Source organism: Varroa jacobsoni, unplaced genomic scaffold, assembly GCF_002532875.2.
Source record: "Varroa jacobsoni isolate VJ856 unplaced genomic scaffold, vjacob_1.0 scaffold_204, whole genome shotgun sequence".
Lineage (NCBI taxonomy): Eukaryota > Metazoa > Arthropoda > Arachnida > Mesostigmata > Varroidae > Varroa > Varroa jacobsoni.
The window spans coordinates 150,898-165,045 of NW_019213106.1; the positions used below are offsets into that span (position 1 = coordinate 150,898).

At 40.7% G+C, this 14,148-nt stretch overlaps 3 protein-coding genes across 7 annotated transcripts; 1 reads left to right on the top strand and 2 right to left on the bottom strand.

Moving 5' to 3' along the window:
* Positions 1 to 1,035: 1,035 nt before the first annotated feature.
* LOC111273630 (very long chain fatty acid elongase AAEL008004-like) lies at positions 1,036 to 2,016 on the bottom strand. The gene has a single exon (XM_022855391.1). The coding sequence runs from the start codon at positions 2,014 to 2,016 to the stop codon at positions 1,036 to 1,038; it is 981 nt and encodes a 326-aa protein (XP_022711126.1).
* Positions 2,017 to 7,271: 5,255 nt separating this feature from the next.
* LOC111273631 (tetratricopeptide repeat protein 27) lies at positions 7,272 to 10,101 on the bottom strand. Its single transcript, XM_022855392.2, has 2 exons — positions 8,222 to 10,101; positions 7,272 to 7,931 (listed from the first exon to the last, which is right to left on the bottom strand). The coding sequence occupies exons 1-2, from the start codon at positions 9,971 to 9,973 to the stop codon at positions 7,284 to 7,286; spliced, it is 2,400 nt and encodes a 799-aa protein (XP_022711127.1). The 5' UTR covers positions 9,974 to 10,101; the 3' UTR covers positions 7,272 to 7,283.
* On the top strand, positions 9,897 to 14,047 carry LOC111273632 (DNA-(apurinic or apyrimidinic site) endonuclease 2). 5 transcript variants are annotated; one of them, XM_022855394.2, is made up of 7 exons: positions 10,223 to 10,654; positions 10,937 to 11,041; positions 11,254 to 11,368; positions 11,501 to 11,645; positions 11,947 to 12,096; positions 12,392 to 12,663; positions 12,987 to 14,047. In XM_022855394.2, exons 3-7 carry the CDS (start codon positions 11,254 to 11,256, stop codon positions 13,739 to 13,741), a joined length of 1,437 nt encoding a protein of 478 aa, XP_022711129.1. In that variant the 5' UTR covers positions 10,223 to 10,654; positions 10,937 to 11,041; the 3' UTR covers positions 13,742 to 14,047. The 5 variants fall into 5 exon arrangements, with proteins under 5 accessions (XP_022711132.1, XP_022711130.1, XP_022711129.1 ...); XM_022855397.1 differs by lacking the exons at positions 10,223 to 10,654; positions 10,937 to 11,041 and adding an exon at positions 9,897 to 9,963; XM_022855395.1 differs by lacking the exons at positions 10,223 to 10,654; positions 10,937 to 11,041 and adding an exon at positions 10,109 to 10,176.
* Positions 14,048 to 14,148: the final 101 nt, after the last annotated feature.

Consider the following 14,148-nt stretch of genomic DNA (forward strand, 5'->3'; position numbering starts at 1 on the left):
AGGCAGGTATCTAGAAAAACACAGACCTTCACGGACTGCTAAACACACACAGGCCCATGCGCACATATTAAACTCAACACAGCAACAGAGAGTGAAGTAAAGACGAAAATGGCTGATTTTGCTACGGGCCGTGATTCCACATTGGCTGCGTTTCTGCCTCCCCGGCCGACCAAAGCAAGAACAGCCTAGGCAAATCTTCACTTTATTTCAATATGGCCATTTTTACAGGAATAAATCAACTGGCCGAAAAATCAAACAGCAGGGCTCGGCCGACAGGGAAAAGTTTGGACCATCAGACAGATATTTGAACGAAGTCCTTTAGCTGTTGAAGATTAGTAGATTCTCTCTTGCGCGGTAAAACTAGGGAGTAAGTGGCGTGGAAGAATAACGGCCTGACAGAAGGTGCATGTAGTAGCTCTGCTGTTAGACTGTTCGGTACTACAGCCTGTAATTGTACTAATGGTAACGATTGATATCGTGTTGCGATATCTGTCACTTTGCCTTTCCGCTAATAGTAAGAATGATTAGCCATCAATAGCTACACAAAAGTGTGGCTTTTTATGCATTTATGTAAATAGAAACCTTTAAATCACACTTGTGGTGCTATCTAAGCAATTCTAATGTAGTTCACCTTTGTATCGGCTTAGTTGCTTTATTGCTCTCCTTATATTGAACAGCTAGCAATATGAGTAGTCATATATAGAATAAGTTGATTGTAATATTATATAGCATTGAATCACAGTTACGACGAGTGGGTAAGGTAACATATACGCATCGTGGCGTATACGCGCCTTATAGTAGCTTACGATGATAGTGACGTTGATACGATGGTAAGAATCGATCGGTAACATTCAGTCTTTTCCAGTTGTTAACTGCGTGTCACTGGTCCGTCTATTAGGCGAATATCGCAAGGTGAACGCTACATTCACAGCCGACATACGCTTACCAACCTCTGTTGATACTTTACTTCTCGATTTCTCCGCATCTGATCTAGATGTTTTGTATCGTGTTGTTCGATCGAAGGGCGTTCGCAAATTAACCTCTTTTCGGCTTGTGGATAGGCCCACTGTATCCGTTACGAAAGCCTGAGGTAACCTGGGGGCCGGTATTCGTTACATAGTCGTTATCATCGTCGTCGTTTTGGCCGTTTGGGTTTCCTTGTGCGAAGCAGCAATTTTCAAGCATGCCCGCTATGATACTCCAATCAAAACCAAGCCGCATGCCATTCAGGACAAACTTTTCCGTGTAAAAGTCAAATAGGCGAAGGAACCTTAGGCCGACAAAGGCAAAACCTACTAAGATTAGAACACCGGGATTTGCGCACTCCGCAATCAGCGCGATAAAGTAATGGGCCCAGGCTGCAGCCGTTCCGATTAGCTGGATACGTGACACATGCACGCGAAGAGGTCGTACCACTGACTTCACTCTAGGACCAAGCATTGAACATAGATAATATGCATAGGTAAGGGCATCGACGAGGCACAAGATCACAACTCCTGGCACTCCATGTCCATCGGCACCATAGCGCAAGAACCACCAAACTGTCGAAACGCTGAAAAATCCGTTAAGAACGACGGCGTTCGTCACACGCTTCTCTTTTAGGTATGAAAGGAGGATAAGAGCATCAAACATGGACAGCATCTTGAGCACAAGGTAAAGCCACATCAGGTTGAGAATTGATGACGAAGCCGAGCTCGTCTCAAAAGATCGATGCTGGCACACAAATGATCTCCCGGAGCCTTGATACGCATTAAAAAGGAGTGCTGCCGCCAAGGCGTGGGAGACACACATTAACGCATTATAGGGTAAAACCAACGCTGAAATAGGCAGGCGCTTCTTGTGGTTACCCATCACCAACGGAACAGCTGTTGCAGCGATACTGTACAGAATTAGCGTAGCGGGCACAGCTATGTATCCTGTTGACCACCACTGGGCGGTTCGAGGGTCACGGTCTAGATGGACAATGTCATCAAGCCAATCTCTAACGGGAGACAGTTCCGCTGTATCTACCGCCATCATGATGAGTTAAAGAGACAAACAGATGAAAGACAGGTGATCAATTCGGATGAAAACGTACACTTTTCCGATACACACTGAATAATAAAAGGCTGGTTGATCGTACACACGACAACTGCAGCAGCAGTCCGGACAGTTCAGGTGACTTTTCCTTTGCTCTTGTTGGTTAGTTGCTGTTATGGCCCTGCAGCAGCACGCGGCCGATGGCTGGCAGCAGACGCTCAGCCGCTTCGGTTTGGGTCAACAGCACTTCGGTTTCCTTCGTGCTCTTCACTGGGTCACTCACCGCCAGCCGTGTCCGAAGCAAACGCCGGAGCGATGGCAGCACCGAGTGGCGTCCGGAGACGCTTGTGCGGTCGATCGGTCGGTCGGTCCTGTGAGCGATTCGTGAAGCGGTACGGCGAGCTAGCTATGGAGGAAGGTTTCGGCACATCACCGCTACCGCGGCCCTGCAGAGAGAGAGGGCAGAAAGCCAATGAAGCAACCAACCAAGCGTGGGCTTGCTGGCAACCAGACGACAGAAGACGCATCAGCCCCAAAAGAAGAATCTGTCGTGCCACTGTAGCGCATACGAAGTATAAGGAGCTTCGTCGAAAGCCCATAGCAAAAAAAGAGAGAGAGCGAGAGTGACGCAACGATTCCGATGGACACAATGTCCATATCGTTTGCTAGCCAGTCTCGATGAGCGACCCGGGGTGCGACAGGTACTGGAGAACAGGAACCCGATCCATACAACAAAACTAGATGATATACTACCATGCACAAAACTGATCACAGAACTAAGCCACGCTGGCGGGTTGAGCGCGCAGTTGAAACGATTAAATCTAGGACGAAAATGATATTACAGTAGATAAAGCAAACGCACCTCGCCGTCAAAATAACTGTTCTAATTCACCTAGTTAGCTCGCTAGCCAGGTTGAACATGGGACAGTTAGTACTCTTCTAATATTCGTGAAACTCTCGCCCTTGTGTCCGCAAAGATGGCCACCTTTCGATTCAGGGATCGATGAGATATAGACAGGTACGGTTTTCATCAGCTGTTTTTTTTAACTAACAACGAATGGTGTCAGCGTATCCGGAAAATGGCGGGATAAGATAGATTTATAAGGCAAAATAGAACCGTTGAGTCAAGTCTGGTGAAGACTATTAACCGAGGGGATGAGAATGAAGCGTCAGTGGTACGTAAATAAATAATCATTTAATTTTATGCAAATAAAAGAAACTTCGATGAAAAATAACACTGTCATTCTACGAAATGCCTGCGTAATGGACAATAACATAACATAATAATAACGTAGACAGTAACCCCATATATATTTTTGTAATATTCCATGATGTAGCCCAAACATGAAGGACTCAACTAAATCCAATAATAGTGCAGCAAGCTAAGTTTTTTTATTACTATAATAGATAGCCCTGGGAATTTTTTATTTAATTCTTGGATATGCATGCCGTCATTTATTTCACTGGCAACGTTGCAGAATAGACACCATCCAGTGTGGTTAATAAATCTATGCATTGCTTAAATAGTATGTTAGACAGTCGCATGGTCATACGTATGTTCTCCTAAATCGGCTACGAAAAAACTTGGCTAGTAGTTCCGGCGTAATCGCTAGTTACGACTTTGCAGTTTTTACTATATCGTCTTTGTCTGCTAACAGGAAAACGATTTCCGTAACTACAGCCTAATTACGCTTATCGTCGAATGCCCCCCAAATGTCGTAAAGAATATCTACTTTTTAGATTGGCTACCGATCTTATGGACGCTTTAGCTACCTTTAAAGACGGCAATAAACTCTTAGTTAAAAACATCGACACGTGCCTAGCCTTTAGCAGAAAAAAAAAGTGTTTTTTAAAAAAAAAACCGGGAAATTTTGGTAACGTAAACAGTTGGAGCACACATATTTATTCACGAAAAAAAATAGCGAAGGCCGCCAGTCAAAGGTATGCATTTGCCGGCAGTAACACTTAAGTATAGTTTTCACTAGAACGCAATAATACGCTAGTTCTATAGAAGAGCGACTGGCTTGGATCATCTAACCGTCTCTGTTTTTCCGTTTGTTGGATCACTACAATAATATGCTGAGCCGAAAATGGCTTACAATTTTTTTGCAAGCGGTGCGTTCGAGCTTGCTGAATGACGGGGCCCAAAGGAGGCATTCGTGTGAACATCTAGCTTCAAACGAGAAGAATATCTAGAAAAAGGGAAGAGGTCTCAGTAGGAGACGATTCACCAATCGATTCAATTTTGCTGCTACATATTGCAATTAGCTTCGATCCTATCAAAGCCAAGATCTCCTTTCAACAATCTTCCAGAGATCTAGCTTGGACAGACGCGTTGTTTGTGAGCTAGAGATACAAGCCACCCCATTCCAGGCTACAATTTCAAAGAACTACAATTTCAACGCATTAGAGATTTTGGCTCATATACTATCATCCTATGTTTTTGCCTCATACTAACATAGTTATACAAACGGATTCGAATTTCTCATTTAAACTATGAATGCCCAGCAGCATAAAATGTACTCAATTAGGGTCACCGACGGTTACCAGAAGATGTAATTTTACTAATAGCTGAACAGAAGATCCTATATTCAGAAACTTTTGCCTGGAACTTGTAATAAAAAGTTACTTCCGTCTGGTTTATGTTATTTAATTAGTTAGGTGAGTTAATTTGGATTTAAAAATGCAACTCGCTTTTATTAAAAGCTACAGTACAAATAGAGTTAACCAGTTTTATTAATTGGCCATTTTATATGGAGGATAATGAATGAAACCGATTATCTTACTTTTCACTGATAACAGAAGCAAGTTGATTTTTAAGCCAAATTTGACAAAGTTCCCCTTCGCAAATACTGAACCGGACCTGAGCAGTTTTATATTGAAAGCCGTACGTCCCTATCCGGATGACATAAAAATATAATCGTCTTGCCGAACGCCGTTTTTACAACGTTCAAGTTTTCTTAAGAATGATCATAAAAAGCATGCCATGCGTAAGGAATTTTACATTATACAGTAATTATTAATTAATACACTGATAGAAGACACATTTACACGCTTTTGCATAATTATCCTATGTACACGCTTCGAAATTTCGCGCATGAGACCTTCCACGGAATTGGAGGCTACTGAGTTCCAGTGAAAGAGTTTCAAACTGACGGAAATAACCAACAAACGAGAGCATGTCCACCAGATTCGTTAGGAACAAAGCGAACGTCAAACATGGCTGGAACGGCTGACGACAGCGCTAAGCGGAGAAGTATTTTTAGCGGAATCATACCTTTTGACATTTTGAAAGCAAGTACGACAATACGTATGCTGGGAACTTTATCCTCAGGGAGTAGTTTATCTGAGGTATAGAGACGGTTTCCACAGGCTCTGTTTTAATCAAACATTGATTTCGGAGCATCTCTCTAAACGATAAATCTATGAGATATTTTCAAATAATCATTTCTCTATATTGGAAGTGCGTAGCACAGCACCAGCGGCAATAGTTGCCTATTAACAATATGGAGACCTTCACGAATCCCTTTGGCTTTTTTTCTGTGTCGCAATAATAGCATAGTATATGGGCATTCGTGCTTTCAGGCGAGTCCGCCATTTAATCGTTCCCTGAAAATTTATTCCGAAACGTTCGATAATCTAGAATAACAGAAGCCTAGACCTAGTAACCGTTTTCACTTACATATGGATACCTCTATGAAGCAAACTGAAGAATGCAAGTCCCGTCTTATTGCCGTCAACAACAAGAGGAACTGTTCTGAAAGTTCCAATAGCCTCAAGCGCAATGCGTCATCATTGACGACCGAAGTACGCGCGATGCGCAAAAGTATTGAAGTGCCATCTGTGTAATCGCTGATTTCACAAATGCCACCCGTTTAGATTTTTTCGAGAATGTAGTTTACAAAGATTGATAAACATGCAATAGCCAGAATTGAATTTTAAGGTATTTTGGGGTTGACTCCCCAACCTGCTACTCAGGAAGATCACCATTAACCGCCTCCCGTTTTCCAGTATGACCTGACCAGTCAAAAATATTCGTTGTGCCCTCAAGACACTTTGACATTTGCAGCAAGTGACTTAGCTAGTTGAAAATAAACGCGACATCTAGAAACATGCCGGATTTCAATCGCGTTAGTGACTTCCCGCTAAGGCGTGCCAGTACCTTGTTCATCGCCCGCGGCTTCCAAATTGACTAAGCAAATAAAATTCCGCGCTTTTAAGATGTCTGTTAAGTATATTAAGAATCAGCTTCTAGAAAACTTTAGACAAATAACTGACCAAACATGTTGCACGATATTCAGCAGCTTGCGTAGGTACCCCTTTGCTGTTGAACAAAGGAATAATCTTTGCGTCCTTCACTCTAGTGGGAAGGGATCATGTGTCAATGGATACATTAACTATACTGCCCAAATGTCAGCTTAAATGTCGAGGAAAGCAACAGCGGTAGACTCGATTGTTACAGGATGTCTCTTAATCTCGTCAGCAATAGGTTGAGGACTTTACAGCTGATATCTAGAATCAAACATAGATGATAAAACCGTTCGGATTTTCTTCTAGCACAGACTACTCAAAAAAATGTCCATAGTTAGGAAATATCATTTTTTAGCATCGTAGGCGTAACGTAATAACGTACTTCTGCGGGCTGCTGGGTTATTCTATACGTCTGAAGAGTGCTGGAATAAGCTGTCTTGAATTCTAGAGTGCACATTTTTAATCATCCATATAATTCGTTGAATTTGCGTTTAAGTCGCCAAACTGTAACCATTAATTTGAATTACGAGCTGAACTTTTATCTTCGGCCACAGCAAACCTCTAATTTGTTCATAATAAAGCTAATTTAAGAAAGCTTAAAAAGTCAAACCAATATCAACTGCACAATAGAGTTGGAACCGGTTAAAATTATGCACCCGACTCGTAAATCGGTCTATAGGGAGCCTATCATGCACTTATGTAATAATTGGTTTTCTAAACGATCTGATCTCAAGCAGCGCTGGACTTTCTCCAACCATAATGACGACGAAGACTAATGAAAGAATGATTAGGAGAAGTGGTACCAACTAAACCACAGAAACCACCCGCGGAGAAAACCTATCACAATTTGTTAAAGCTACTTGATCAATCCATGTTTTCAAAGACGAGCTAGTAGTTTTGGTCATAACATGACATGAATTTTTACAAAAAAATAGCGCTAATTAACATTCACAACAAATTCTACCAATTTACTGAAGCGAGACTAAATAAGCAACAACGAATCGAATAATTTCTCACGGCTTTATTAGATACTCAAGTTCTTCCGTTCTTTGAGCGATGCTATCTTGCTGGTCCTCAAGATAATAGTCAATGCCCCGTTTAGCCATTGTAATTATGTTCCGTATCGTCATCCTCAAAGATTCTTCTAGACGACGCTTCTCCTCGGTTGACACGCGGCTTGCTAATTTCTGCAACTGGGACCACACATTGTGACAGTTTCCGATAATCTGCAATGTCGTATTAGCGTCTTTGTCCCAATTTTCTTTCTGCGTATAGCAACGCAAGCTTTTCTGATAGCACGAAACCATTTTATGTGCGTGATCTGACCAGCTCATGCCTTCGCGCGGCTTACTCTCAAAATACAGATCGCCATAAGCTGCCCAGAGTTCAGCGTCATTCGTCACTCCGGTTGTTGCCCTACCGAACAGCTCAAATAGTTTAGGACGCAAGTATGCAGACGCGGGTTTACCGTCGAAGTCTTTTATGTCCTCCTTAACGACCTGCACTAGAAGGTGCGCAATTTTCGGATCGGAATGCTTCTGTTTGATGTCAATAAGACGGTGCCAACTTTTGATAACCTCATCAAATGCACCCACATCCATCGATACAAGAAGGTAATTTTCCCAAATCCGCCAGTCTTCATAGTTGCACTTTATCGACTCCTGAAAGTAATAAAATCGTAATTTTGACTGAGCGTCCTAATTTTGGGTTTAATTATATATAGAACCTTCCTGCAGAAAAACATATATGATTAAAGTATACTTAATTTTCCTATGTAAATGTAAAAATAAGTTAAATAATCGTATAATAATATTTTGTTACTTGTGCTTGACGTTCGTAAGTTGCATGAGTTTGCCGTCCCACGCCCGTTGGAGGGTTGACACAGAGACGAGATACCTACGTGTTAGCATATCTTGTTTAAAGTACGCTTCTAATTGCATAGTCTACTAACCTGCAAAACCTTGTACGCCTTTTTTTTCTCACCGAGCGAAATGTAAGCCTTGGCCATGTTATTCCACGCTTCGAAGTTATCACTGTCAATATTAACCACATGTTTGTAGGCTTGTACGCATTTTTCAAAACGTCCCGTTTCCATGTACGCAAATGCTAGTTGTTGCCACGTGCGCTGATGTAATCGATTAAGTTCGAGTGATTCTTCAAATTGTGGAATGGCATATTCATATTCTTTGCGCTGGAAATGGTAAGAGCCCCAAGATCGTTTAGCTCTGGCATTTCTTTCCCCCGAAAGCTTCCAAGCCATTTGGTAATTCAGAGGATCACCAGTAACATCGCCAAGAAGGCAATACAGATAAGGTGTCTCTTCGTCCTGAAGCAATTTTGTAATAATAGCTTTCGCACGGTCGTTTCTTTGCAATCTTTGATAGCATTCAACGACCTCCTCCCACAGCTCCAGTCGAAGGTAGATGTCTAAGGCAGACTTCGTGAGTCCTAATGAAATGTACCCATTTGCAAGACTCCTTTCTAGCTTCCACGTAGTGGGAAACTTCAACAGAAAGAACATATGACTTCTCAACCCAAATGCTGGACTTCCGTTTGAAACCGAGTTCACAAGCGTCTGATACTGCGACAGGGCGCGTTCTACCTTTCGGCTTTTCATGCATTCTAGAACCGACCTTTGAAATAGCGCGCTGAATTGTATTGTCCATAGTTTTGGTTGAGAAAGAACTCTATCTAAATAAACCATTACTTCTTCATCGAGCAACTCCTCGGGGGCATTCAAGCGTTTTTTAAGCATTGACATAGCTAGAATAAGAGCCTGCTCACTACACGATAAAGTACAGTCATTCTGTTCTTCGTCGAATTTCGTACGGTCCATAACGGTATCATCTTGCAAGGCAACGTCGATTGGCAAATTGTTTTCGGCGTACGAAGTTGTTGAAATTGGTTTGTCAAGTGGCTTAGTCCGCTGAATTTTGAGCACTAGTTGCGCAATAGAATTTGTTTGAAAATGAGTTCTAGTACCGAGAGCTCCACCTAGTTCAGCCTTTAGACCCATCCTTTCTGAAGCATTCATGAGGAGCTCTTCAGTTGTGGCAATTTGGAAAAACTCAAGATTTGCCATAGCACTTTCAAGACGAATTTCCGTCCATAGTTCGGGATAATTCTCAAAAGTGCTCTTCTCCAGTTCAGTAGTGCTTTCTTTGACGATTTCCTGTAATGAGCCGACACGCTCAGAAAGTATCCGTTGGTGGATAACAGCGTATCGCTGTCTCCATACGTGGAAAGTAGCTAACCTAAGCTTAGCTGCAAATTCCACCAAAATTACTCTAGCTATAAACAATTCCACCGGTGCCTTGACTAAATGGTACGCGTCCTCCCCATCGATACTCAAACACGACACCTGCTTTGAACTTGGAAACAGTGTGGAAGTAATCTCCTCGGTGTTGATTGGCCCAATAAAGTTCTGCTGAATGAAGTAAAAGAGAAAAGCCACAGCTGATGAGAGTAGCCGAACAGCGGCATTCTCCAGTTTCGGAATAATCTCCTGTAACTGTTTAGAGAAACCTTGCAGGTTATCATGACGAAAGATGGAGAACCACGGAAGTTGAAATAATTGCTGAAATTTTCCCTCGCGCAACAACGAAACGACAGTATTAAATTCTTCGTTGGCTGTTGATCTCTCTTCGTGAAGACACAGGAGACAGATCTCCTCGGGCTGAATTGTCTTTACAGGTTTGCACATTTCTTTGTATACCCAATGAAACTTAGGAAATATACAAGAACGAAAGAATATGTGTTCACAAAGCACTGAACATTGGTGAACGCGAGAAAATACTCATCAGTTTTGTCAAACACGTGTGTTGTTCGTGCTGCAATGGGAGAGGGTAACAAGAGACAACATCAAATACGACCGACGGTAAACATGTATGTGTGTAAGCTCCGAAGGCAAGTCTAAACAACCAATAATTGTCTTTTTGCAATCGTTAATTTGAAAAGTAGCAAATCATTCACGTATACAGTTTTACTTAAATAACTGATTTTTAGTCTAGATTTACTTCAACGGAAATTTTTGACTGCTGTCTCGCGCCAATTTCAAATAATCTGTTTTGTAAATAAAATACTCTGTGTTTGGGGCCCGTTAATATGCGATTTACGAATTACAGCCAAAACCCGTTATTAAAGTGTCCCATAGAAGATTTTTTGTAAGCTGGAATAAAAAAAACGAGTTTGAACATAGTTCGTAGAAGCCGTATGTTCTCGAGGTTGACAAAAAGCCAGCGACCTTGCATTTACATGAAAATGTTTTTGATGCGATGATCTACCGGAAGTAAGTTTAAACAAAGCTTTAAATTAGACGTGAAATGAATATCACGGTTTGACTATCCTTTTGAAATGTCTAAAGTCATCGAATGCGTCAACAAAGGTAATACACATCTTCTGGTTCAATTTTTCCACAGCAAGGTATTTTTCACCAAACTGAATATATTTGCCATTTCGTGTCAGTATAAATTTATGCCCGCATTATCCATTTATTGTACTACAAAGCATTATTTGTTAGATCTTAACAGGATGTAAATTTGCCCCAGGACGCCTCACTTCTGTTTACAAATATAATGACGTTTACAAGACCGCCAGCGTAGGTACCAATGTTTGAAATATACGTGTATCATATGTTTTATCAGACGTGCTACTGTTGTGTGAACAGAATTCCAAGGAAATAGAAAAACCCAGTTGTTCTGATTGAAAACGTTAGAGGACGTCACCTATACTGAAAACGGACGACATCGTAATGAAATGAATTAAAACATAGGTATAGATACTTTCAGATATGTTTTAGCCATGGCAGTAATAGCTTTAAGTGATTCAGTTTTAAACTATACACAGTATTTTTCAGCTAATTTCATTTTGTTTAACCTGAGTGAAAGCAATCTACTCTCAATTATCTCTTTTCTAACACTGGTACAGAACTCTACCTCTGGTGTACCGTCTCGGCAGCCGAGTGAATTATTTAAACTATTTCAGATGAAAATCGTTACGTGGAATATTAATGGATTGCGCACTTTTAAAGGGTTCCTTAGAGAAACACTGGACGCTTTTAAGGCCGAGGTTATATGTTTCCAGGAAACTAGAACAAACAGTAAGTACTAAGCGGGCTGGTAGTCTTTACGGATTTTTTAACAGTTAAATCTTTGTCATTGTTCTATTTCGTTTGACTAAAGGAACAGAAATTGGACTCACAACTTTCATGATATTTCTGCGTAAACTTTAGGATCTACTTTGGAATCCGACCTGGCGTGTGTTTCCGGCTATAATTCGTATTTCGCTTTCCCGCGTGCCTTAACCGGTTACTCAGGGGTTGCCACGTTTTCATCGGATAAATTGCGACCCTTCGCTGTTAATGAGCTTCTACAAAGGTTTAAGAACATGCACTATATACTAGCAGAGGTTTAGCATTATTTAAACTGATCTCTCGTAATAAGGGTCTACGGATCGAAGCTATGTATATATGTACAAACATACCAATCAAATTATGAGAATGAAAGTTGTAACAGTGCAATAGAACACGACCATGCACATACCATAATAATTAATTAGCCTCATATTTCTACTGCATATTAGTAGGCATTCTTCATTTTTATTGTATCTATTTTATTTTATATCGGTATACTATAATACTAAACGTAATAAAAATGCATTTAACGTTTTTCTCCGAAGGTGTACCGATGAAGGAATCGAAGCAATGGACATGCTCATGGACGTTCCTCGTTCGATGGGGGACGACGACCCAACAAGTTTTATCGATCCCAAAGAGATCGCTAATATTGACTCTGAAGGACGTTGTATTGCCTTGCTCTATAAGTTCTCGTGAGTCCACTGCTCTGTTATGAAAACTGCTGTACACAGTAGTTACAAGCGCCACTGCTATGTATCTTGTGACACGTTTAACTATCCACACAATTAGAAAATGCAATAATAACAAGATAAACAACAACAATGCTCTTTCTAATTATAAAATAGTGGTTTTGATGCTATTTAACAATTGAAAGCAGCGAATAAGTACATATATAATATTACACTAATTGTTGTGTTTGGTACTGTTGTTATCTTTATATTGCATATTATATCATATCGTATTCTTATGCTATAATGATCTTTTCAGAGATAAAAATGGCGGCTTGCATTCTCTTGTCATATTTAATCTCTACTGCCCCCGAAATGATCCAGATAGGCCGGAACGAGCTGAATTTAAGCGTAACTTTAATGCCATGTTGGAACACCAGGCGCGAAATCTTGTGACAAAAGGATACCATGTCATACTTGCTGGAGACATGAACATTTCGCATAAGAGAATCGACAACTGTGATCCTTCTGAAGAATTTGAGTCGGCTCCAGAACGGATCTGGATGAGTAAGCTACTCGATAGATCTCAGAGTGAGTGTCATAAATGGATAAAAACATACGTATATCATAGGTTTTTAGTGTCCAATATGAATTAAAATAGTACCAAAATAATTTAAAGCAGTATCAAATTGTGGAATGACTACTTTAGTACTTTCGGCCATTGATCATAAGAAATAGAATAGGCTTACCTCTTGCCCAGCGAATTGAACAGAAAAAATTGTCACTCCAGTTACCGAATCGTAGAAAGTTGGCACTGAACATGCGTATATCAATGTCGATATACCATGCCCAGTGTTCTAGAATAGTATCATTCGCCAATAACATCTACCTAGTGTATTTCTATCAAATTTCAGGTGTTCATTTTGTCGATGTATTCCGCCATTTCCATCCTTTTGAAACAGAACAGTACACATGCTGGAATTCGCAGAAATCTGCCAGAGTGACAAATTTCGGCACCCGAATCGATTACATCATCTCGGACGCGGAATTAATAAAATATTTCACTAGCTGTGATATTCATGCAGATATCACAGGATCAGATCATTGTCCCGTGTCTGCCGTATTAAATATAAATCTAGTGTCGGCAGAAAAAGTTCCTAAAAAATGTACGCGTTTCTGGCCAGAGTTTTCAGGCATACAAACATCCCTTAAAGTATTTCTCGTAAAGACTAGTCCCACACAATCGCTGAACTCGGTTAAGAACGGAGCACTCCGCAAGCGACCAGCTGAAACTCAGTCAAAATTAAATGCATTTTTTGTAAAAAAGTATAAGCATTCTCTCGATGATCAGAAAGCTGGTGTTGAAATTAATAGCGCCGATGCAGGTAGTCAAGCTGTATCTTTAAATACATCAAACGAAGCACACAAGCAAGAATTAGAGGCAACCTCTAAAACGGTTCAACGTAAAGCACAACTGAACTCTAGTTGGAAAAATATTCTTAAAGGACCACCTTCAGCTCCGACATGCTCTGGCCATGGCGAAACTTCCGTTATGCGAATTGTTAAAAAGGATGGGCCCAATAAAGGGCGAAAGTTTTTTTGTTGTGCTAGGCCGGAAGGAGCTGCTAGCAATAAGGAAGCTAGATGCCAATTCTTTGTTTGGATATAGGCTCTGAAGTTATTGAGCATTTGTTGACATTTATTCAAGTCATTCAGAAATACTCAACAATTGAGATCTAAAAAAATAAGTAACAAAAAACGCATATGACTATCCTAGGTCCCAAAGGTCACTTGTCGGGAGAGTTTTACCGTAGACCAATACTAGACTGCGGTGATAGACCTAAACGCTAATGAATTGAACTTTGAATTAGTTAAACATACGCATGCTATATGTAATGTCAACAGTGCATGCTATATGTAATGTCAGTTAAGTTATATATATAGTCAATAAAGTTTTTCTATTAAACACATTTAATAGATGGAATAGTCGAAACGGGCAAAAAATGCTGCATTACTGAATAATAGGATTTCTGAATAATAGGGAGCCTATAAATAGGAAGGAATAACTACGGCACC

What these genes read in the sequence shown, in the direction of transcription:
- LOC111273631 (XM_022855392.2), bottom strand. Translation starts at nt 9,973, where the DNA reads ATGTGCAAACCTGTAAAGACAATTCAGCCCGAGGAGATCTGTCTCCTG. An exon ending in AGGCGTACAAGGTTTTGCAG is followed by an intron (nt 7,932 to 8,221) that starts GTTAGTAGACTA and finishes TATTACTTTCAG; the next exon opens with GAGTCGATAAAGTGCAACTA.
- LOC111273632 (XM_022855397.1), top strand. Translation starts at nt 11,254, where the DNA reads ATGAAAATCGTTACGTGGAATATTAATGGATTGCGCACTTTTAAAGGG. An exon ending in CCAGGAAACTAGAACAAACA is followed by an intron (nt 11,369 to 11,500) that starts GTAAGTACTAAG and finishes CGTAAACTTTAG; the next exon opens with GATCTACTTTGGAATCCGAC. An exon ending in GCTACTCGATAGATCTCAGA is followed by an intron (nt 12,664 to 12,986) that starts GTGAGTGTCATA and finishes ATCAAATTTCAG; the next exon opens with GTGTTCATTTTGTCGATGTA.
- LOC111273630 (XM_022855391.1), bottom strand. Translation starts at nt 2,016, where the DNA reads ATGGCGGTAGATACAGCGGAACTGTCTCCCGTTAGAGATTGGCTTGAT.